At 40.9% G+C, this 23,409-nt stretch overlaps 1 protein-coding gene across 1 annotated transcript in view; it reads right to left on the bottom strand.

Annotated features, from left to right (window-relative positions):
- AASS (aminoadipate-semialdehyde synthase) overlaps positions 1 to 23,409 on the bottom strand; it is a 53,361-nt gene that overhangs the window by 7,043 nt on the left and 22,909 nt on the right. The window contains exons 11-18 of the mRNA XM_007952807.2: positions 19,389 to 19,448; positions 19,122 to 19,189; positions 16,922 to 17,043; positions 16,599 to 16,725; positions 12,300 to 12,410; positions 12,099 to 12,207; positions 11,067 to 11,207; positions 2,364 to 2,531 (exon numbers count right to left, since the gene is read on the bottom strand). Of these exons, the coding sequence (XP_007950998.1) occupies positions 2,364 to 2,531; positions 11,067 to 11,207; positions 12,099 to 12,207; positions 12,300 to 12,410; positions 16,599 to 16,725; positions 16,922 to 17,043; positions 19,122 to 19,189; positions 19,389 to 19,448 (906 nt within the window). The remainder of the gene's footprint in view (positions 1 to 2,363; positions 2,532 to 11,066; positions 11,208 to 12,098; positions 12,208 to 12,299; positions 12,411 to 16,598; positions 16,726 to 16,921; positions 17,044 to 19,121; positions 19,190 to 19,388; positions 19,449 to 23,409) is intronic.

Below are 23,409 nucleotides of genomic sequence, written 5' to 3'. Positions count from 1 at the left end.
GGAACTGTATTTCACAGGGTTTGCCATAACTGATTTTTTGGAAATAGATTGCCAGATCTTTCTTCCAAGGAGCCTCTGAGTGGACTAGAACTTCCAACCCTTTGGTTAGCAGCTCAGCATGTTAACCATTTGCCCCATCTGGGGACTCCTAATTCATATAGGAATTGGAGACATTTTTCTAAAATGTAGGTGTGATCATGTCACCACTCTGGTAAAAATTCTTCATGTGTCCTTCATTGCTGACAGGACAATGAGGTCTTTGGTAAGTTATATAAAATCCATACAGCCTGAGTCACCAATCATCATCCTCTCCACTCACCATTCCGCAAACATGCCGGGTCTCTGGACAGGCTGCTCCTGGGCTTGAACAAGTTGGCCACCCTTTTCTCCTATGAAGTGCTTACTGTTCCCTTAAGACCCAGCTCAGCATGCCTTCTGAGCCCCTAGGCAAGTGGGCACTCCCTTGTCCCTGCACTGTAGCAGTAGCATTTTGTTCATACTTGTAGCACTTATTCATACTCATAGCAACCCCATAGGAAAGAGGAGAACTTTCTCGTAAAGAGTCCAAGGCTGTCATCTTCATGGAAGCAGACCCACCTTGTTCTTCTGGGGAGAGGCTGCTGGGTTCAAACCACCAGGCTTTTCAGTTAGCAGCTGAGTGCTTTATCGCTGCACCACTATGAGCCAGAATTGACTCAGTGGCAACAGGTTTGGTTTGGTTTGGTTTCTGGCACTTAACACAAACTGCAATTATTTGTCGATTCTGGGGCTAGACTGTAGGTATAGAAAGCAGGGAGATGGATAGGTACGTATATGCTTCGTCCCTGCCCCGTTGGCAGCATTCCAGCCACCAATTCCAGCACTGCCCTCAGAGAGCAAAGGGGTGAGGGAAGGGTCACAGGAGTCCGCTTCCTGTGAGGAAAGCAGGAGGGCTAAAATAGTGGGTAGGAAGAAAGGCCTGGGGGTCTATAGAAGAAGGTCAGGCACTGAGAGCCCCACGGATCACAGCAGTGCCATCGGCAACCCGCCCCAGGGCCACAGGGCCCCAGGGCCACAGGGTCACAGGGAGGGTGCAGGACCCGGCGGAGCTTCAGCCCATTGTGCAGTCAGTCGCCATGAGTGGGGGGCCGACTTGACGACAGCCAACAACAACTTGATACTTTAAATAACACGGCAGGGGCGGGCCTCCCTGAGAACAAAGGCCTGAAGGAAGGGAAAGACTGATGCAGCCATCGGGGCACAGAAAGTTCCAGACAGCGGGAACAGCCAGTAAAAGATAAGACGAGGGGAGAACACACAGAGGAAAGGAAGGGTTATCACAAATAGGTCCATGTGCCTTATACCCTCCAGAAAAATGGTAACTCGGGAATCTGAGTAACGCACACAAGACAAATGCTCTTTCTGGCCCTAACCAGGAAATCTTACAAGGCCCAGATCGAAATCCCAGTTGCACAGTTGAGGTATGCTGCTTGTCTTATCTGGCCATATTTGTATCAGCTTTTTTGTGATTGATGAATGTGCACGGACATTTACAAGGACATTTACAATTTATGCTCCTAGAATCTGCTCTCCCTTTTGTAGAAACAAAATTGCAGATTGGCTCTAGAGGAGGCCCTCCTGCCCTGCTCCTCTCCCAAAGCCCCTGGTCAGTTACTGTACCCAGTAAGGCTGACTCTACCTTCAGCTCTAGGAACATGTAATAGAGCCAAAGCCAATCAGCACATTTTATCCCTCTGACTTCAGGAATCAGTCCCCACTAACAGGAGAAAAATGATCTTTTTTGCTACGAGGAAGATGTTCTTTTTCATTCCTACTGGACTTGAACCTAGAAGGCTTGAGATTGAGGCCAGTATGTGAAAGTAGAGTCAAGAAGGGAAAAGCAATGGAGTCCTGGGAGGTCTGAACTCATTGCCGTTGAGCTGATTCTGACTCTAGGCAACCTTGAGTTACAGAGCAGAACCACTCCACAGGGTTTCCAAGTCTGTAATCTTTCTGGACACAGACTGCTACATCTGGGTTCAAACCCATGGCACAGGAAGTGGATTCAAACTGCCGACTTTGTGGTTCGCAACCGAGTGCTTAGCCACTGTGCCACCAGGCCTCTTTCTGGTGAGGTCACTTGTCCTCAATGCCTGATAAACACAAAGTTGTCTCTTTACGTGCCCCCTACTCCTCATGAGTCAATAAATTCCCTTTTTGCTTGTCCTTTTTAATCTCTAATACATCCAATCAAAGAAACCTGCCAAAACAGGCTCCAGCTTGGCTTATCATCTTAACTGCTTTGGCTAGTAAGAAAACCTCTGTGTACATGTCACGTACATCAAAGCGGAAAATATAATTGCTCAAAAAATGCAACTACTTACCTTATATCTCAGTGTCCCCCGCAACAAAGTATGAGCAGATGAAATGCCGTAAATCTCAGCGTATTTTGTGCTGTCTCTGTTGGGGTAGCCTTCCAAATTTAGTCCTGGGAAAAAATCCATGGAAGTCACAGTATCGAGAAAGGAGAGTCCGCCTGCAACGTCCACCACCTGAAGAGCGTTGCAAAAGCACAGAGGGGTGTTGTGGGTGGAACTGGGCTTTCCAGAAAGTTGTGCTGAAGTCCTATGCCCTGTACCTGCAAATGTAACCCTGCTTGGAAAATTGGGATCAATTTTTTCTTGCCTCTGGATCAAATGGAACTGAATGATGGCCCACTAGGGTTTCTCATTGTTTTAAATAATAACTCAGAGCAACAGACACTCATTCAAATGGCTTCTCTGCTCCAACAGCAACGGCAAGATTCTAACTCCTCTTTTCTTCTTTCTGCCCCCGTCCCCTTCCCAGTGCCATATCAGGCACCAGTCTTGTACATTTCACTCACATAGCTAGCATTTATTGAGCATCTCCTACATGCCAGGAATTACACTTATTGTGGACTGCCTATGAAATTGATGAGAAAGATGTAATTCTTATAGCTTACTGAAAAAAAAATTTACCAAATGTCTAGCAAGTGCCAAGAACTGTGTTAGACAGATTGTCAGTTGCTCACCGCCTAGACTAGTACACCTACAGCCGTAGGTTGCAGACAACAGGAGAATCCTCTCATGGGGACAATACCATAAACATATTCAAATGAGCATGTTACCCCTGATCTTACCGCCGATGATTCCAAGCTTTTTTTTCTCCCATTTCTCTTACCCACATCCTTTTTTTTTTTAACATCCCTTCCTCCATCACACACACACATCTCAAACGCAGGGAAGTATTTTTCTTCAGTTTTCATTAAAGGACTGAATTTTCTCTTAGTTGGTGTGCTTTTTTGTTAGCCCTTGAGATAATGAAAAGCACCTTGGAGTTAAAAAATCAGGGCTAGAATATGGGCTGGGGTGCTGGTGGAACTGGATTTTGTCTCAGTTGCACCTTACTGAAGAAGGAGCCTGGTGGTGCGGTAGTTAAGTGGCCATCTGCTGACAGAAAAGTCAGCTACTCCATAAGAGAAAGATGTGTAGTCTGCTTCCATAAAGACTACAGCCAAGAAGCCCTATGAGGCAGTTCTACTCTGTCACATGGGGTCACTATGTGCTGGGATCCCTGGACAGGGCACAGCAACAACAGCACCTCTGGAAACACTTCTGGCCATGTCTCTAAAGCTGCACTATATAAGACCACGTGAAGGAGCTATCAAGCTACCTTAGACGGACTCAGGGGACTTCGTCTGAAGGAAACTTGGGCTAAATGTAATGATTCCTACAGGTCATTTGTGGATGGGTTCTTCATAAGCTTCAGTGGAAACCAAAACCAAAACCCACTGCCATCAAGTAGGTTACAGCTCAAAGAGACCCTATGGGACAGAGAACTGCCCTGTAACTTCCAAGGCTACAAATCTTTATGGAAGCAGATTGCCTCACCTTTCTCCCACAGAGTGGCTGACTGGTTAAAACCACCAACCTTTTGGTTCAAAGCCGAATGCTTTAACCACTGTGCCACCACAGCTCGTCCTCAGTAAGAGAACGGAAATTAATTTATTTGTGGCTCAAGCCCCGAAGGAGAAGGGCTACACTGACTGCAGTACCAGGCCTGGCTGAGTCCTTTGGGTTAATAGGATCATTTCACAGAGTGCCAAGCACCATCTAAGGTTCCCAGGGAATCTGAAAGAACAGAGAAGTGCTTTTCACTTAATTTTCTTGTGAAATTCTTCTAGACTTCACCGTAAACGTTCTACACTATTTCTTGAAAGCAGATTGCTTCAACCAGGATTTAAATTAAAACATTTTTTAAAAACCTGAGGAGGCAAATGTTGACCACTATGGTTTCCACACTCACCTCACTTCTATAACTTATGGCAATGCTAAAATTTTGCTTATTTGAAAGCCAGGAAATTTTCAGAAACAAAATTTCAGTAAACACCACAAAATTCTGGCACTTAACTAACCAGAAATTAACCAGCTGGTTCATAAGTCTGTTGTGAGACCTTTGGAAAGAAAATAGGGAAATGGGAGCTGAATGGTAAGGATTCGTTTGGAGAAAGCTGCACCAAAACAGACCACATGAAGGAGCTATCAAAGTACCTTAGATTGACTCAGGGGACTTCATCTGAATAAGATATCTGACCCCAATAGTACTGGATAGTCACTATCATTTGATGTCAACTCAGATTTGTATTTCTAAGTGGCATACCACAGGGTTCAGTATTAAGACCTGTCTTGTTTAATATTTTATTAGCGCTTTGGATGAAAACTGAAAGACATATTTAATCTATTTTTCAGAGAATATAGGTTTTTTTTTCTCTGCCCCAACAAGGCTCACATCCAAGACCCACTCCCTGCAGAAAGACTGGCTCCTATCCACCGCTGCTGGAAGCTGCTCTAAAGTGCTACTGTCTTCTCCCCACCCACCCTCATACCTGGCTCCCAAGAGTTGAGAATCATAGTCACATGTTTGGGAGCCAATATTCAAAATAATCATAAGAAGCTCCATAGCTAAACAGGAAGAAATCTAACATGGGAATGTGCTAGGAATGCCTTATATATATTACCTTTAATCCATTCTATGACCCATTTTACAGAGGCAGAACTGAAGCTGAGCCACCCAGAGGCACAAGTAAATCGTGCCTGTCTGGCTCCAATCACTAGGTTCCCCCTACATCAGACTGCTCCCTTCCTTCTGCTTGTTATGGAGCAATATTTCGAGAGGGATGGTGACAAACTAAGCAGCCCTGGTAGCGTAACGGTTAAACGCTCAGCTGCTAACTGAAAGGCTGGCAGTTTGAATCCACCCAGTGGTTCCGTGAGAGAAGGTCCTGGGATGTGCTCCCATAGAGATGATAGCCTAGAAAACCCTATGAGGCAGTTCTATCTGTCGCATGGGGTCTCTATGAGTCGAGAATCAATTTGACGACACCCAGAAATAACAACAGTGACAAAGTACAGCCTGTGAGATTATGCCACCAGTGATGCACCTGAAAACTGCACTAAGAATGTCTGCAGGAACCAGGAGAGCAGCAGCAACTCTTGATTTTCTAAAAATAGATGGCTAGGTGGTGCAGTCCACCAGCCACTCCTCCGAAGGAAGCTTGGGCAGTCCTACTTCCGTAGTGATACTGCCTCGGAAACCCAAGGAGGAGTCACTATGAGTCTGGGCGACTGGACGGCACATAACAACAACAACAGGTGGTGCAGTCAGGGGAAACAAGCAATGGGCGGAGAGCTAGATAACTTATCTTGAAGCTGGGTTTGCCTAGTCTATTGCATTTGCATGCTTTGTACACAGATAGCATGCTTAGCTGGAGTAGTTTGGGCGAGGAGGCTGAAGGAGTGCTAGGGTGTGGCTGTAGCTTTGCCACATCAATCTCAGATGCCACCTATGTCACAAAATATTCCACCACCATTGGAAAGAATGGAACTGAGAGAAGACCACATTGTTTCTTCCAAGGTATGGAAGAGAAATTAGACTTGTCAGAAATCAACTTTGTAGTTAGAAGTTAGAACCAATACCAACTAAACCAAACCCACTGCCATCAAGTCAATTCTGACTACAGAACTGTGGAGTTACTCCATAGGATTTCCAAGGCTGTAAATCTCTATGGAAGCAGACTGCCATATCTTTCTCCCTCAGAGAGGCTGATGGGTTCGAACTGTCAACCTTTTAGTTAGCACCTGAGTGTTTCAACCACTGCACCACCAGGACTCCTTAGAACTAGTACCAATGGTTGAAAACTACTGCAAGGATGTAGGGCCATGAGGCATGTCTTAATCCATTCGTCAGTGCTTATCGGCTGGAAAAGTTAAAGCCTTCCACTTTAAGCAGAAGCCAGAGAGGTCACCTGGCAGCTCCTTGAAGATTCTGGGAATCACTGAAGGCCCGCTTCCTGGTGAAGGGTGATGGTAGCAAATGGGAGGAGGCACATGAATACCAGAGTGCTTTTAAGAAGTTTAACAACCTGCCTTGGGAGACAGACTGATGCACTTGAATTACTGAATGAATAAGACAGCACCTGGAAATTGCTTAGACATAGACAACTGAAGTGTGGGAGTGCAGAGAAGAGAATCATGAGTGGTTAGGAAGGCTTCATTCACAAGAGGAAACTTGAGCAGGACCTTGAAGAAAGTTATCATTCTAGCAAAGAAAAGCACTATGCTTTGTCTGGTGTCCTCCACGGTGTCAGGGAGATGCAAAAATCATTCCTTTTACAAAAGGAGTTCAAGATAAAAGGGAAAAACTCCAAAGTCAACAAATATAATAGCTGCTGCCTGAAAAGAACCTCTTGCTTTTCCTGAAGTCTTACCACCAATAATTTCTGCATGTTGCTAATATTTGCTGGAAGCTCATGATATGCTCACCATGCTGCTCACTGTTGTTGTTATGTGCCATCGAGTCGGCCCCGACTCATAGCGACCCCTCTTTAGGTTTCCCAGGTGGAATCACTGTGGAAGTAGATTGCCCAACCTTCCTTCTGACGAGTGGCTGGTGGGTCCCACTCATTAGGGAGGTTGTAATCTAAGTGCCTTGCAGGCTTCTTGTGGTGTAGCTCATTGAGATCACTCACATTACAACCTCCCTAATGCTACTCACTTAGATTACAACCTCCCTAATGCTACTGGTAGCGTAGTGACTAAGGTACTTGACTGCTAACCAGAAGGCTGGCGGTTCAAACCCACCAGCCACTCCTTGGAACAAAGATGGGGCAATCTACTTCAGTAGTGATACTGCCTCGGAAACCCAAGGAGGGGTCGCTATGAGTCAGGTCCAACTCGACGGCACACAACAACAACAACAACACTACTCATTAGTAGCTACTCATAGTAATGCTAGCATTAGTAACAGCAGAGCTGGAGCACGAAGTCAGGCCCACTAGCATCAAATCTCTTGCTGGTGCTGTTGCATTGGCTGCACTCTGCTCACCCCTTCATTGTTATTATCTTTCATTTTTATGGTCTCCTGGAAACAAGCACCTTGCCCAAACTGAAGCAGGAATTTTTCCTGGATGCATATGTTAGTTTATATTGAACTTAGGCTGGGTCTGAAGGTCAAAGGCTGCTGAGATGCAACAGAAGCCAGGCTGTAGCATGGGAATGTGTGTTGAGTTTCTGGCCTAAACTTTCATGGGTCAGATTAGAAAAATGATGCAACACTGGTGCTCACATTACACAAGAGGCCACTAAAGCCTAGGGGACATTAATTGCCTGGCCTTCGGTGACACTGTGAGGGATGCAGCACTTAAACCAGAACTCAGGGGTCCTGCTTCATATCCTGAAACGTGGACTGCACCTTCCCAGCGTCAACCTGTGTGTTTAGTGGTGCGGTAAGTGTAGCTGCAGGTCTCTCATCACTGACTCAGGGGTTCTCAAACTCCACTGCACATAAAATTACCTGGGGACTTCTGAAAACTCCCAAAGCCCAGGCAAACCCTAGGCCCATCAAATCAGACTCTCTGGGGTTGGGGCCTAGGCACCAGAACTTTTTATACTTCCCTGGTGATTCCAACATACAGCCAAGCCTGCAAGACACTCTCTAGATTGTAGGTGCAAAAGATATTGGCTAATATGATAATAACATCCACCTTGTTTCTTAAGAAATTGTTTCACCTTAGTCCTTTGTATAGGGCAATCTACTTCTGTAATGATACTGCCTCAGAAACCCAAGGAGGGGTCGCTATGAGTCAGATCTGACTCAACAGCAGTGAGTTAGTTAGTTAGTCCTTTGTACATGACATATATTCAGATTCACAGCTACATTGAGAGTTTATGATATGGCTCCCAGAATAATCTTTTTTAAGTAAGACACAAGTCTAATCACCCTGAGAGTGGCTGTCTCTTTAAATTCTACACCTCAGGTGCCTCAATCACTTCACCCAAGGCAATCCTTACTCCTTGTTGGTTTACTGTTGCTTTTGTATGCCATCAAGTAGATTCTGACTCATACTGACCCTACAGGAGAGAGTAGAATTGCCCTGTGTGGTTTCCAGGGCTGTATATCTTTATAGTAGCAGTTTGCCAGACTTTTTACTTCTATGGAAAAACGCCGACCTTTTGGTTAACAGCCCAGCGCATTACCATGGCATCACCAGGTAGTAGCATGACTAGATTAAGCATCAGGAATACTTGAGAGGGGAAAAGAGGGAGGTTGGCAATGAGGCTAGAAGAGATAGCTGTGGTCACAGCATACTGTGGAGTTTTCTATTTATTTGGTATTACCTACCAAATAAATACCTGTTGTTTGCCTTGGAGTTGGTTCCAACTCATAGCAACCCTATAGGACAGAGTAGAATTACCCCCGAGAGATTCCTAAGCTGTAATCTTTACAGAAGCAGGTCATTAGATCTTTTCTCCCACTGACTGCTGGTGAATACAACCTGCACCTATTCAGTTAGCTGCCGAGTGCTTAACCGTTGTACCACCAGGACTCCTAATAAGTACCTAGTACCTACCAAACACTCCTCGGAAGGAAGGTTGGGCAATCCTACTTCCGTAGTGATACTGCCTGGGAAACCCAAGGAGGGGTCGCTATGAGTCGTGGCCGACTCGATGGCACATAACAACAACAACAACAACACCTACCAAACAAATACCAGAGTTCATAGCACGATACAACCAGCTTTCACACCCAGCCATATTGCCAATGTCCCCTCCTTCCACTCTCAAGCATTCCTACTGCTCAGTCTAGTCACACTATTTCCCAAACATGAGTCTTCACTGTGGTTGCCATGAGTCAGAATCAACTCAACGGCCACTTTGTTGTTGTTGTTGTTGTTGTTTGCCGTGGAGTCGGGCCCGACTCATAGCGACCCCTCCTTGGGTTTCCAAGGCAGTATCACTACGGAAGTAGGATTGCCCAACCTTCCTTCTGAGGAGTGGCTGGTGGGTTTGAACCGCCAGCCTTCTGGTGAGCAGTCAAGTGCCTTAGGCACTATGCTACCAGAGCTCCTCAACGGCCACTAGTCTGGTTTTTTGTTTGTTTGTTTTATTTTAAGAGCATAAATTATGACATTAGACAGATGTGATCTCTATAGTGGCTCTACCACTTACAATCTCTTTAACTGTGGCTAAGGTACCTAACCTTCCTGAGCTTGTTGTCTCCCTAATAAGTCTGATAGGGTTGTTGTAAGAATCAAATGAAGTCAGTGCTTAGCATATGTTATACACTGTGTGCCCAAAAAAGTTGCCGAAGTTCCCCTGTACCTGTGAGTGTGACCCTGTTTGAGAACAGGTTTTTCTTTTGTTGTGTTAATGAAATCATATTAGAGAAGGGAGGAGGACATGCCAAGAGAAGATAAGCTACAAGACAAGAAACTCCCAGGGCTACAGAATCTAAGAGACAAGGATCTTACCCTAGAGCCACAGGGAAAGAAACAATCTAATCCTGTCAGTCCTGCATTTGGACTTCTAGCCTCCAAACTGTAAGATGGTAAACTCCTGCTTTTTAAAGCCCTCTCATTATACATTTTGTTACAACAGCCCTAGGTAGCTCAGACAGCACAGTCGCCGGCACAGTGGCAAGCTCCCTGGCTGGCTGGCACCTTCTAATTCTTCAAGGATCAGATCATCTTCACTTCTCTGCTGATTTTCCTTTCCCTCACCTCCTCACCAGGGCCAAAGCAATTGTCCTGTCATCTGTATTACTGTGGCACTGTAGCATGCTTTGGAATTTCTCACATTGGGTTAGAACGATTTATCCCAGTGCCTGTCTTTCCTGCCATGAGTAAGATGACAGCTGCAGTCCTCTCATCATAGGCATCTTAGGGGAAAGAAAAGTTTTTGAAGAAAAAGGAATCCTGGTGGCACGGAGTTAAGCACTTGGCTGCTAACCAAATGGTGGTGGTTCAAACCCATCAGATGCTTTGTAGGAGAAAGAATTGGCAGTCTGCTTCCATAAAGATTTACAGCCATGGCAACCCTATCGGGCAGTTCTGCTCTGTCCTTCAGGGTCACTATGAGTTGGAACCAACTTGACAGCAATGAATTGGGGTTATTTAGATCTGGGTTGGAATCCTGGCTGAGTGCCCTTGGATATTTCCTCTGTGTCAGAGTTTCCTTATTGTTAAATGATGAAAATACTAAATTCAGGAGCTGTTATGCTCTGTTACATAGCAAGGAAGTGGGCCACAGCAGCTAAGGAAGGTATTTTACCTTCTTTCCCTGACCACAAAACTCTTCATTCCAAGAGCCATCCCCCATCCAGCTGTGAGTTCTCTGAGGTCAAGAACTTCATTAAATGTTGCATCCTTTTCTGCCTTGCCCAAAGCCCCGCAAATAGTATGTACTCAGCAAATGTTTGTCAAGAAGAAATAATTAGAAAGCTGACTAGTCTTTATATACTTTGCTGTTAGCTGCTGTCTAGTCAATTCTGACTTGAATTTCAAGTTTCAGAAACAACTCAAAAGAAGGCAAAGAAAGAGTACACCCTTTGCTGGGGTTGGTGAGGGTCATTCTAAATGGTAGAGAAAACATACAGGGAAATTCTGGAGGAGAAGTTACTGTAAGCCAGGCTGTGTAACCATTAAAGGGCCTTGGCATCAGGGAAAAATGTGTACTTCCTTAGCAGTGATTGCAGTTTGTATCTCTAGAACTCTAATGATATTCCTTCACCTTTCCATTGAGTAGATAGGTGGCAGGCTGCATGATGTTCATCAGAACACCCACTGGACTCCAGCTAAATTTGTATCTCAGCGGATTGTTGGAATGTTCCGGGGCTGGAATTCCACCACAGTAGGAAATGTAAGATTCAATCTGTAAATGAAAGAAACAATGTTAGGAAGAGTAATGTATCTAGTAACTAATTATGAGTGTAATGACATGAATGAAGTTAATGTGCTACTTTTTCCTCTCCTACACTTAACAAGGTTTTCAAAAATACCTCCCTGTATACCATTTTAAGGAGCTCTGCTAACCAAAAGTCAGCGGTTTGAACCCACCAGCTGTTCCATGGAAGAAAGAAGAGGCAGTCTGTTTCTGTAGAGATTTACAGTTGGAAATCCAGTAGGGGTGCTATGAATCTGAATCCACTCAAGGAGATTGATTTCATATACTATTTGATTAATTCACAAATGAATATAAGTATATATAGACATATATATATATATACATATATATTCACATATAAAATGAGTATTTATTCATGGAAAGCCTCTAGATACTGAGAGTAACATTTTATTCAGTTAAAATCCAACTGTTAGGTCAATTCTATTTGGTCAATTCCTACTGACTTTTGTATTCAAATTATAAAATTTCAAAGAAATTGAAGTATTTCATCTATATCATCACGTTTATCATTTCTGCTTATGTGCAAAATATACTTTGTACACCAATAGATGGATAAGATTTCAAAGAATTACGCCCACTTTTAAAATATAAATCTTATTACAGAATCTCCAAGGAAGCCTAAAATCTTTTATTATTAAACCAAAATACTGTCATAACATCTATTTCTCTAAACAATGGCCACTAAGACTTGGACCTTATTTGACCATAATTCTAGAGTTATAGAATTTTATCTGAAATGTCTAGTCATTGTATGAATTAGAGTATAGCAACATCTTTATTCAAAACTACAGAAAGAATATTTTATATAGACAATAACCAGGACCATTTACTATTTTCCTAAATAGACCTCTGGCTCACCGTGGCTCCAACTTCTTTAGCCTTATCTATTGTTTCCATTGCCAGCATATGATCAAGGCCAGGGTCCAATCCCAATTCACCAATGACTGTGATGCCAGCATCTTCCACACTGCCACAGATGAAAAGAAGAAGGAACCATTGAATATAAATAAAAACAATGCTATGGGGCCACTTATATGGTTGAAAAAGACTGAAACATACCTCTTTTCCAATTCTTTTAGCGCTGGTGTAATATAGCTTGCCGTGACCATGTTAACTTTGCTTGCAATGCATGCCTTGGCCACAAGAGGATGCAATACATAAGGCAACAAGCTTAAACAGAGGAAGAAATTAATCAGCAACTTTCTTTTCAACTCTACCTCCAACATACTTTGAAATGTACCAGAGCTTTGTCCTAAGGCACTGCTCTGATGAAATTCTTTTCTCAGGAATGATCAATGACTCCTTGTGGAGTTTACCACATTTAAAGCCCTCCTCAATACAACTTTACCTCACCTAAACTTTCTATTTTTCTCTCCTAAACTCTGATGGCATAGTGCCTAAGGCACTGACTGCTAACCAAAGGGGGGGATTCAAACCCACCAACCACTCTTGGAAGGAAAATTGGGCAATCTACTCCCATGGAGATACCACCTCGGAAACCTAAGGAGGGGTCACCGTGAGTTAAATTGACTTGATGGCAGTGAGTTTGGTTTTTCGCTTTTTTGTTTTTTAATCTCCTTCATATCCCATATATGTGAACCAAGGGAGCTATCATATTCTCCGTTAAGCGATCCCTGAGAATGTATCTCCTCCAAGAAACTTCCCCAGATTCCCCCAAAGCAACATCTCCTTCTCTGTATACATCCAATGACTTCTTTATAACATTTAATGGAATTTACTGTTTAATAATGGGATTTACTCCATTCTTCCATATATTTTTACATTTTTTCTAACTTGGGTCTCCTTCTAAAAGACTAAAACCTCCATGTCTTTAAATGGCCACCAGGAGGGACAACGTGGATCATGTGTTAACATCAGAAAGTAGAGTCTGGAAAGGGCCAGAGAAAGGCAAAGGCTTTAACAGTATTAACCGGTAGAGAGGTTGTCAAAATGGCTAAAAATGTATAGGGTGAGGAAAAAAGTGAAGCTGGGTTGAAATAATATCCAGCTTTGATTGGTTTCCTAAATAGCTGGCTTTGGTATTTTAAATTGGTGCTGCGATGACACAATCACACTCACAAAAACAATTTCTATAAATATTGATATTAATGAGCATAACCATAGTCTATTCAGGGAATACTAAAACAGCGTGTTAATTGCACAGCGTCATTTAAGTTGGTGACGCAGTCTACACAGTACCAAAAATATATAAACATAAACTTATAAAGAGCATCACATTGTGCTACTGTACATGTCAAATTCATTGTGAATAATTCAGATTTTCTCTATTTCATTTTTTTTTTTAAAAAAAAGCATCTCACAGACACTTATTCCTCAAGTCAATAGACTAGAGTAATGCCACTTAGAGTTAATGTTATATAGAATAAAATTGTGTATATAGTCTGCAGTATCAAAAGCTCCTAGAAAAATTCTCCATCTTTGTGTTTGGCTTTTTTTAATAAAAGAAGAAGAAGAATTACAGACTTGGTAGCCCTTGAACAGTCGTTAAACAAAATACTCACAAAACTCTTTGTCAGAATAAAGTAGTAATATAAAATATACAATGCCACCATTTTAAAGGTCAAGTGGAATTTTTTTTATCACATTTCCTGCACTGAAAACTTGGCATATCAAAATTTTGCCAAGATCTAATAATATTTAAAAGGCTTGGCATTCTCAGCAATAACTTAATAATATACTGAGAACTAGAATGATAGGGCTTTGATTGATGGAATTGTGGAACAAAGATATGGGAGTTCTTGATTCTTCTTTCCATATTTGATATAGTAACTACTCAATGGAACACAGGAGCTCTGGTAGCATAGTGCCTAAGGCACTTGATTGCTAACCAGAAGGCTGGAAGTTCAAACCCACCAGCCACTCCTCGGGAGGAAGATGGGTCAATCTACTTCCGTAGTGATACTGCCTCAGAAACCCAAGGAGGGGTCGCTATGAGTCAGGTCTGACTCGACGGCACATAACAACAACAACAACAATGGAACACAGTCACTGAAGTTTTTCACTCCAACCCTATTAATGCAAATGCTTGAAAATGTCAGAAAAGCTACTTATGAAAAATATACACAAAATACAAATTGAATTGTCAAAGTAACTTATCAAAATCAATTATTTCCTTGTAATTGCAACTTGTTTTATATCATTAAAAACTAAAATTAAAAAACTAAATCTATATGAAGATTTGACATGTTAGTTATTCTGAAAAATTTGGTGAAACATCTTTGCTTATTTTGAAATTCTTTTCCTATTACTGTGCTTACATCAAAGTACTTTTCCTTCAACTTATGAAATAACGAATATAAGGAAGATTATAGCATAGCAACACGTAATGGCATGAGCACTATTCTGCATAGAACTTGAATCAACTGAGAAAAAATAAATCATAACAAATTTTGCTAATGCTGAATCTTATTAAGGCCACAAGTTTGTTAAATGTTAAAATTTGCATATATTAACAGACTACTGTCTCTGTCCACCATCTTTTCATATTTTGCTTCAGATTCAGTTCCATAAATGTTTTATGCTGTTGCTTTCTTTTTTTAAAAAATTTTAAATAAAATTTTTGTTTTACTCAGTTAGGACTGGGGCATTGACTTTGATTCAAGACTTATTTTCATAGCCATATCACTGTCAGTCAAGATCCATTGGTCATTAGTAAATTTTTGCTGAACAAAACTTAACATACATCAAATTGTGCAAATTGAGTAAACATTAAGTGTGTAAGGTGAGCGTATATTTAAAGAGATCAAGAGATAAAATAAAAATTTCCACATGTTATTAGGTTTACTTTTCATTGTATCTATTTTTCTAAGCCTGTTAGAACTTCCTTCAAAGATATAATTTGAATCTGATCTCACTATGAAAATGATTACAAACAATCATTATGAGTGAGCAGGTACACTTCTTTCTCCTACCTTGGAAAATAAATGTATTCTAAGGATAAATGACTATTCTCATCATTTTGTTATCTCAGCGACCATCTTTGGGTTGCTGAGGCAGTAAATCTTTATGGAAGTAGATTGTCCCATCTTCCTTTCACGAAGCAGCTGGTGGGTTTGAACTGCCAACCTTCTGGTTAGCAGTCAAATACTTGAGGCATCACACCACCAGAGCTCTTTAGTTTAATTATAGGGTGAACCATAAATAGCTCTGTACCTAGAAATCTGATCTGAATTTTTATTAGATAATAATAAACACAAAGGAGTGCTGGCAGTGCTGTAGTTAAAGCATTCAGCTGCTAACCAAAAGGCTGCTGGTTTGAACCCACCAGCTACTCCATGGGAGAAAGATGACACAGTAACTTCTGTGAAGATTTACAGTCTTGGAAATCCTACGAGGAAGGTCTACTCTGTCCTATAAAGTGGCTATGAGTCAGAATCAACTCAATGACAGAGGTTAGTAATAAACACTGTATTTCAAGATTTGTCCCTATGAAAAACTTAAATGGTCATAAAGTTAGAGAAACTCTGGTCATTTTCACTTAAGCTTTATAAGTCTACAAGGATTAAACAGCTCTGGTGGCATAGTACCTGAGGCATTTGACTGCTAACCAGAAGGCTGGCAGTTCAAACCCACCAGCCACTCCTCAGAAGGAAGACTGCCTTGGAAACCCAAGGAAGGGTTGCTACGAGTTGGATCCGACTCGACAGCAGTGAATTTGGTTTTGGTTTTGTTCTTTTTTGTAATGGATGACACACAAATGTTACACCCCACCAATTCCACTTCTACGTACACATCCAACAGAAATGGATATATATGTTTACCAAAACACATGTACTAAAATGTTCATAGAAGCACATTCATAAAGAGTTAAAATTGAAAACAACTAAATATACAGGAACAGTCGAATGAATACATAAATGATGGTATATCCAAACAAATGGAATACATACAGGAACAAGAATGAATAAACATTTACAGATAACACGCATGACTCATAATCACAATATGGGAAGGTAGATATTATCAAGGATATAACGAATGGTTCCAATTACACAAAATTTGAAAGAAGCCAAAAACTAACCTATGTGTTAAAAGCCAGGATAGTGCTCACCCTTCGGCAAGGGGTATTAGTGATGAGGAGGGACCACAAGTAGAGCTTCTGGGGTAATATTAATATTCTGCTTCTCAAGTTTGGTGTTGATTATACAATATGTTCACTTGGTGGAAACTCATCAAGCTATTCACTTATGATTTGTGCGTACTTCTGCATATATACTTCAATTTAAAATGTACTTGAAGAGAAAGAATAGAAGAGGAGAAGAGGAGAGGGAAGAGAAGGAGAAAAATAGTAACAACAACCAAAGAAAATATGGGATTCATTTCTTGCCGGACACCTACCTAATGACAAGATCCTGTGCAGCCACCAAGGAAGCCAACTTCTCTTGCTGTTGATCAATATCCACACAAACTGGATTAATATTGTATTTCTTATTTAACTGTTCAATTTGATTCTTCATATCAGAAGCTATTTCAAGAATTTAAAAAGTCATTTTTTTAGATATTCATCCACTACTCTGATAGTTAAACACATCTTAACATCTTCAAAAATAGACTGAGAAACCAAATAGTCATCTAAAATGACTATGAAGTCATATGAATGCCACACCAGTGGTTTGTCATTGTTTTTGTCTGTCTTCTTTCCAAAAGCAAGGCTTATTTACCTACTGTGATTTCTGTATTGCCATCTCTCAACAGGTATTCCAATACAGGCTCTGATACATAGCCAGTTCCAAGAACCAACACCTTTTTTTTGGTGCCCATTGTAAGCGACTGAACACGTTCTCTATAAAAAAGGGGAAGGAGGAAATAATTTAAAATTTTTTAAAATAACAAAAGCTAGCTTCCTAAAAACCAAACTAAAACCTAGGCATTGAAGTATTTCTTTCCTCATTGCTAACAACAATAACTAATTGTGTTCATGAGGAACCTGTACATAGACCAAGAGGCAATTGTTTGAACAGAACAAGGGGATACTGAATGGTTTAAAATTAGAAAAGGTGTGTGTCAGGGTTATATCATTTCACCATACTTATTCAATCTGTATGCTGAGCAAATAATCTGGGAAACTGGACTATATGAAGAGGAACATGGCCTCAGGATTGGAGGAAGACTCATTAACTACCTGAGATATACAGATGATATAACCTTGCTTGCTGAAAGTGAAGAAGACTTGAAGCACTTTCTGATGAAGATCAGAGACTACAGCCTTCAGTATGGATTACACCTCAACATAAAGAAAACAAAAATCTTCACAACTGGACATAGTGATTGTCTAATTATTTACAATGCAACTATGATAAATGGAGAAAAGACTGAAGTTGTCAAGGATTTCATTTTACTTGGATTCACAATCAATGCCTATGGAAGCAGCAGTCAAGAAATTAAATGATGTACTTCCCTGGGCAAATCTGTAAAACACTTCTTTAAAGTGTTTAAGAACAAAGATCGCACTTTGAAGACCAAGACTTGCCTGACCCAAGCCATGGTATTTTTAATAGCCTCATATGCATGTGAGAGCTGGACAATGAATAAGGAAGACTGCAGAAGAACTGATGTGTTTGAATTGAATATTAAATGTTCTATGGACTGCTAGAAAAATGAACAAATCTACCTTGGAGGAAGTACAGCCAGAATGCTTCTTAGAAGCAAGAATGGCCACACTCGGTCTCTCATACTTTGGTCATGTTGTCAGAAGGGACCAGTCTCTGGAGAAGGGTAATATGCTGGCTAAAGTAGATGGTCAGTGAAAAAGAGGAAGACCCTCAACAAGATGGATTGGCACAGTGGCTGCGACGACAGGCTCAAGGATGGCAAAGATGGTGAGGATGGCACAGGAGCAGGCAGTGTTTTTTCCTGTCACATGTAGGGTCACTAGGAGTTGAAACTGGGGCATCAGCATCTAACAAAACAATCATAACCTCAACAGGTGTTCCATATGTCAACATTCTTCATTAAGTTTTTTGTGTTTGGGTGATAAGAACAACAGACTCACATCTCTGAGATATAAGTCTGCAGACTTTTATGAATTCCTGATACCACCAGTGTGGTGCAGATGCTGGACTACTGCTTGGCTCATTCTTAACTGATGAACTTGGTATCACCCTCTATCCTTCCAGGAGATATGATTGAAAATCATGGTAGGAGCTTTACATCTAAAACCTTATTTATTGCTCACAACAATCTGATGAAGAGATTATGACTATCCACATTAGAAATTATCTTGTTGTTTATTTTTTAGGGTCACTTGAGAACAGATGGAACCATAACTTTGAAATCACAAATGCCCTGAGTTATATGTAGACTTAAGCAGCTAGTCTGTTAGAGCTTGCACTTTCCTGAAAGATAACTCTCTGTCTTTCTCATAAACTATGACCTCTAAGACAGGCACTAAGTCTTCCTCATCTTTATAAGCCCATCAGTGTTCAGCACATTTTATCTTGAATATGGATGGTTCTCCTTAAATGTCTTTTTAATCATATCCTGATTATCTTACCACCTTGTAACTAAGGAAATAACCTGGTGTGAGGAAATTAACCAGACTCTGTTCTCAGGAACTTTAGGCCATGACACTTTTCATTAATTATAAATGAATACAAATAAATATTAGTGTAAAATTTTCCTACCTCCTTTTACCTACAACACACACATACTGCTGATCAAAGAGCAACAATGCCCATTGGTTTCAGCCTGTCACTTAGTTTGGTTTTCCTACGTTTACAGAACATAGCTCCACATTATCAAAATTTTCACACTTCATAAACTTAATATCAAGAACTGATGACTCCCACTCCCACTAAACAAACTTTTCAAATCCAACATAAGAATAAATGCATAAAACGAGAAGATTTGAACAATCCTTACCTGTTCTCCCGGAGTTTCTGGATATATTTATACTTATCAGGCAATACACCGTTGGATGTGATCACTGCCTAAATATATATGACACAAGACATTTCTTTAGTCATCACAGGTTAAACCAACAAACATGGGCTCACAAACTGATAGAGAGGAGACAGAGTGACAGATAAAAAAGAGAGATAAGCGGAGAAAAAGAGGAAGGGCAAGGAGGGAATGAGGATGTTGGTAGACCAAGTACATTCATGGAAGGAAACTTTTTTGATAACTTACGTCTCGCACCACTGGAGAAAAATTCTGGCTTTCTAGAGGCTGTGTTGCATCTGATAATATCTGAAAGGAAAAAGTGACTGGTAAGAGGTAAATAGTATTGTGAAGAAGGCTTCTTTGTGGTTGAATCAACATTAAAATGTTGTTGCTTTTAGGTGCCATTGAGTCAGCTCCGACTCACAGTGATCCTATGTACAACAGACATTAAAATGTCAGTCAAAGAAAAAAAAATAATGTGAAAATAGTTTTCTTAAGATCATGGAAGATAAATAGTTGGTAACGACGCATTCTACTAGAAACCAACTCTGCTCCTAAGAACACGTTGTTTCAGTACTAGCTGAAACCTAAAATTTGATTACAATCATCTTTGCTTGCTGGGAACACACATAAAGCTTATCCTTCTCACCAGAGAAACACCATACTGAGCGCACTGGAAAATAACACCCCAAGCTTTATAACCACCAACTTCCCTCTGAGGGCCTGCTAGCCCATCCCATAGGTTCAGGCTGCTCTATTAGAAGCAGAAGGTGAGTTTTCAAGACAACAGGCAACCAGTCCTGCAGTTAAGGGGTATCCCTCAGGTCAGTATTAGTTCTATGTGTCGGCATATCAACAAAAATGGTAGAGAAAGTGAATTCATCAAGTAGAACTCAAAAAGCCATCCACCCAAGGAAGAAGAAAAGTCATTCACAGAGTCTTCACATTATCTCTCAAGAATGAGTCATACGGCCAACAACAAAAGCCACATCTCTCATATTAACATCCCAGCATCTTTCTATTTCTTCTCTTTTCTTCCAGTGCACCCAACCCTTGTATATAGACTGCAAAGGGGTAAAGGTCAGTTAAGTCAGTATTCTTTGTGATGGGAAGGGATGGGTTAATGAGGTATTCTGTCCTCTCTAATCATAGCCTACAGTCTAGAGCACTCACTCACCTAAGAAAGAATAAAACTTACCTAGCAGAGGCTGGCAGAAGAGTATTTATTCTATTAGAATAAATAGAAAACAAATTTCATGTATCTAAAGCACAAGACACTTAGGCTATCACTGGGCTATTGGCTTAAAAAAAAAAAAAATCTGTAAGCCAAGGCATTCTTTGGGAAAGGCATGGACTTGACATACCTCTTGCTCTCACACTGCTTCCTTCTCCCAGCCACCTTTGGAGCATTTACCTTCTCAAGCAGATTCCTCTACCTCCAGGGCAGAAGCTAGCAGTAGATAACAACATGAGGTCCTAATTTTAAGCAGTATATAACTAAACTACTAAAGTTTTGTGTATCTTTTTACTCTGCCTGCTCTGTATCTCTAACTTATAGGCTGACTTAGGGTTCACTTGGACTGTGGGAACTCCTTCCCACTTCTCTTTTTTCCATTTACTTCCCATCTAAAACTAAACTGATTATTTTTCCTGTGGTTATTTAAAATAATTCCATAGCTTTACATTGCCTTCAAGATACAATGTCTAGTTCCCTATGTGGTCTACAAGGACCTCTCTACAATCTGGCTGTACCTCAGTAACCTCAGCTGTCTCTTTGGCCCTTTGATAGTTTTAGTCCTTCTGATAGCTTGGAGACCCCCTACTGTGCCATGCTTTCACGTACACCTATGCTATGTCATGGGGATGCCTTACTTGCCATTTCCTCTGCCTGGAACTCCCTCTTCCTGGTTGGTCACTCACTCAAACAATTCTTCCATGTCCTAAAAAAGATACAGCTGAAGAACTTCCTCTTCTGTAATGCCTTTACCAAAATCTGCTCCTCAAAATACCTTGAAGGTAGGTATTGTCCTTGGCATCTTACTACACATCGGCCACATGAAAGGATGGTAAATAGTCAATAAACGGATACATAGAATATTTAATTATTTAAAATTAAATTGATTTTCTCCCAAGAAAACTGAAGGATTGCCACAAGTTCACCTAAAGAAAGGCAAACATAAAAAACAACAAAAGGCTGCTCAGTCACAGCTTCCTGCTTCTCCCACTAGAATCCAACCATTAGGAAACTGCCAGCATATGAAACATAAGGTATGTCTCCTATATGACACCTCTGATAACTGATCACTGTTTTCCAAATGAGTTAATCCTGGCATAGGACCCTTTACGATACAGTCCCAACAAACTTAGCATTACTCAACCAGATTTGACAAGTACAAGACATTCTGCATTAGTTCAACTCCCACATTTGTCATGTGGTTTCTAATGTGGTATGTCTCTCATCCCCCAGAAAAGCACAAATCTTACACATCTATCACAAGCCAGCTCAAATGTCACTTCTTATATAAAACCTTTCCAGATTTTACCAACAAGATACACTTTTCTTTCCCTAACTACATTTGCACCTTTCCAATGGCTGTCATGTTCCACCTTATGGAGGTGATGCACACTTCTGTCATCCCCTTCCTTGATCCTATGCTTCTATAGGACGGGGCTGTCTCCTACATCTTCTCCTCATCCTTATCTCCATCTTCTCCCAAGGGATGGTCAATAAACATTTACTGAATTCCTCTGAAACAGCCTTCTATACCAGTTGCAAATTGATAGTCTGTGTGCCTTAGAATGCTGCAGGATCAGTATGGATCTTCAGTAAAAAAAGAAAAGAGGGGGTCAATCTGGAAAAAAAAAGAAACAGTGTCTATACTCTAACTACAGTTTCCATCAAGTTAACAGAAAAACATATGGAACATATACTGACTTTTAGTAGTAAGCAGGCATAAATATAATAAGACCATTAAGTAGAGACAGTCATCAATTATCACAGAGGCTCAGTGCTTAAATATACTGTTAAGATAGTGTTAAGACCAATACCACCACTACTTCCTGAAGAACCATTATAATGTCAAAAACAACAGAAAGGTGAACATTTTATGGAAGCTGACTTAGTCAGCAGGTACTCAAGCAACACCACCTGTCTCAAGATTGACCAAAAGTGTCTCACAATTCATTCTCACATTTATTACCTTGTCATACTGGCTAAAATTCTTTCAAATACTGATTTGTGTTAAGTTAAAATAAAGTAACCTTTTTAGATGAGCATTTATCATCCAGCAATGAGGAAGTAACTTGATTTCAGACTAACCTTCCTGTTATGGATTGAACGTGTCCCCAAAAATATGTGTTGTAAATCTTAATCTCTAAGCTTATGCTTTGCTTATTGGTCCATACGACTGGTTACAAGTGGACCAATAAGCAACATTACAACGAATGGAGAAAAAATGGAAGTTGTCAGCGTTTTCATTTTACTTGGATCCACAATCAACACCCATGGAAAAGGCAGTCAAGAAATCAGACAATGTATTGTACTGGTCCAATCTGCTTCAAAAGAACTCTTTAAAGTGTTAAAGAGCAAAGCTGTCACTTCCAAGATTAAGGTGCACCTCACCCACATCATGGTATTTTCAATAGCCTCATATCACTGTGAAAGCTGGACAATGAATAAGGAAGAGCAAAAAAGAATGGATGTATTTGAATTGTGGTATTGGCAAAGGATACTGAAAATACTGTGGACTGCCAGAAGAACAAACAAATCTGTCTGGGAAGAAGTACAACCTGAACACTCCTTAGAAGTGAGAATGGCCAGACTTCATCTCACATACTTTAGACATGCTGTCAGAAGGGACTAGTCCCTGGAGAAGGATACCACGTTTGGTAAAGTGGAGAGTCAATGAAAGAAGGGGAAGATCGTCAATAAGATGGATTGACACAGTAGCTCCAACAGTGGGCTCAGGCACAGCAAGTATTTTGAGGATAGCCAGTGTTTCATTCTCTTGCACACAGGGTCACAATGAGTGGAAGCCAACTGGACAACATCTAATGACAACAACATGCTGGTGCTTATAATTCCATTTGGAAATAGGTTGTCTTCCTTATGTTAATGAGGCATGATTAGTGTCAATCTCTTTTGAGATATGAAAGAGTTTAAACAAGCAAGCAAGTGAGCAGAGATGGGATGAGATAGAAGCCAAGACACACGGAGATCTCCAACGAGCCAGGAAGCAGAAGATAAAGAGACAAGGACCTTCTTCTA

The sequence above is a fragment of the Orycteropus afer genome, unplaced genomic scaffold, assembly GCF_000298275.1.
Source record: "Orycteropus afer afer isolate SDZICR_OR568_19922 unplaced genomic scaffold, OryAfe1.0 scaffold00359, whole genome shotgun sequence".
Classification (NCBI taxonomy): domain Eukaryota; kingdom Metazoa; phylum Chordata; class Mammalia; order Tubulidentata; family Orycteropodidae; genus Orycteropus; species Orycteropus afer.
Note: the sequence above shows the minus strand (reverse complement) of the source record. Positions and strands in the feature narration are given on the sequence as shown.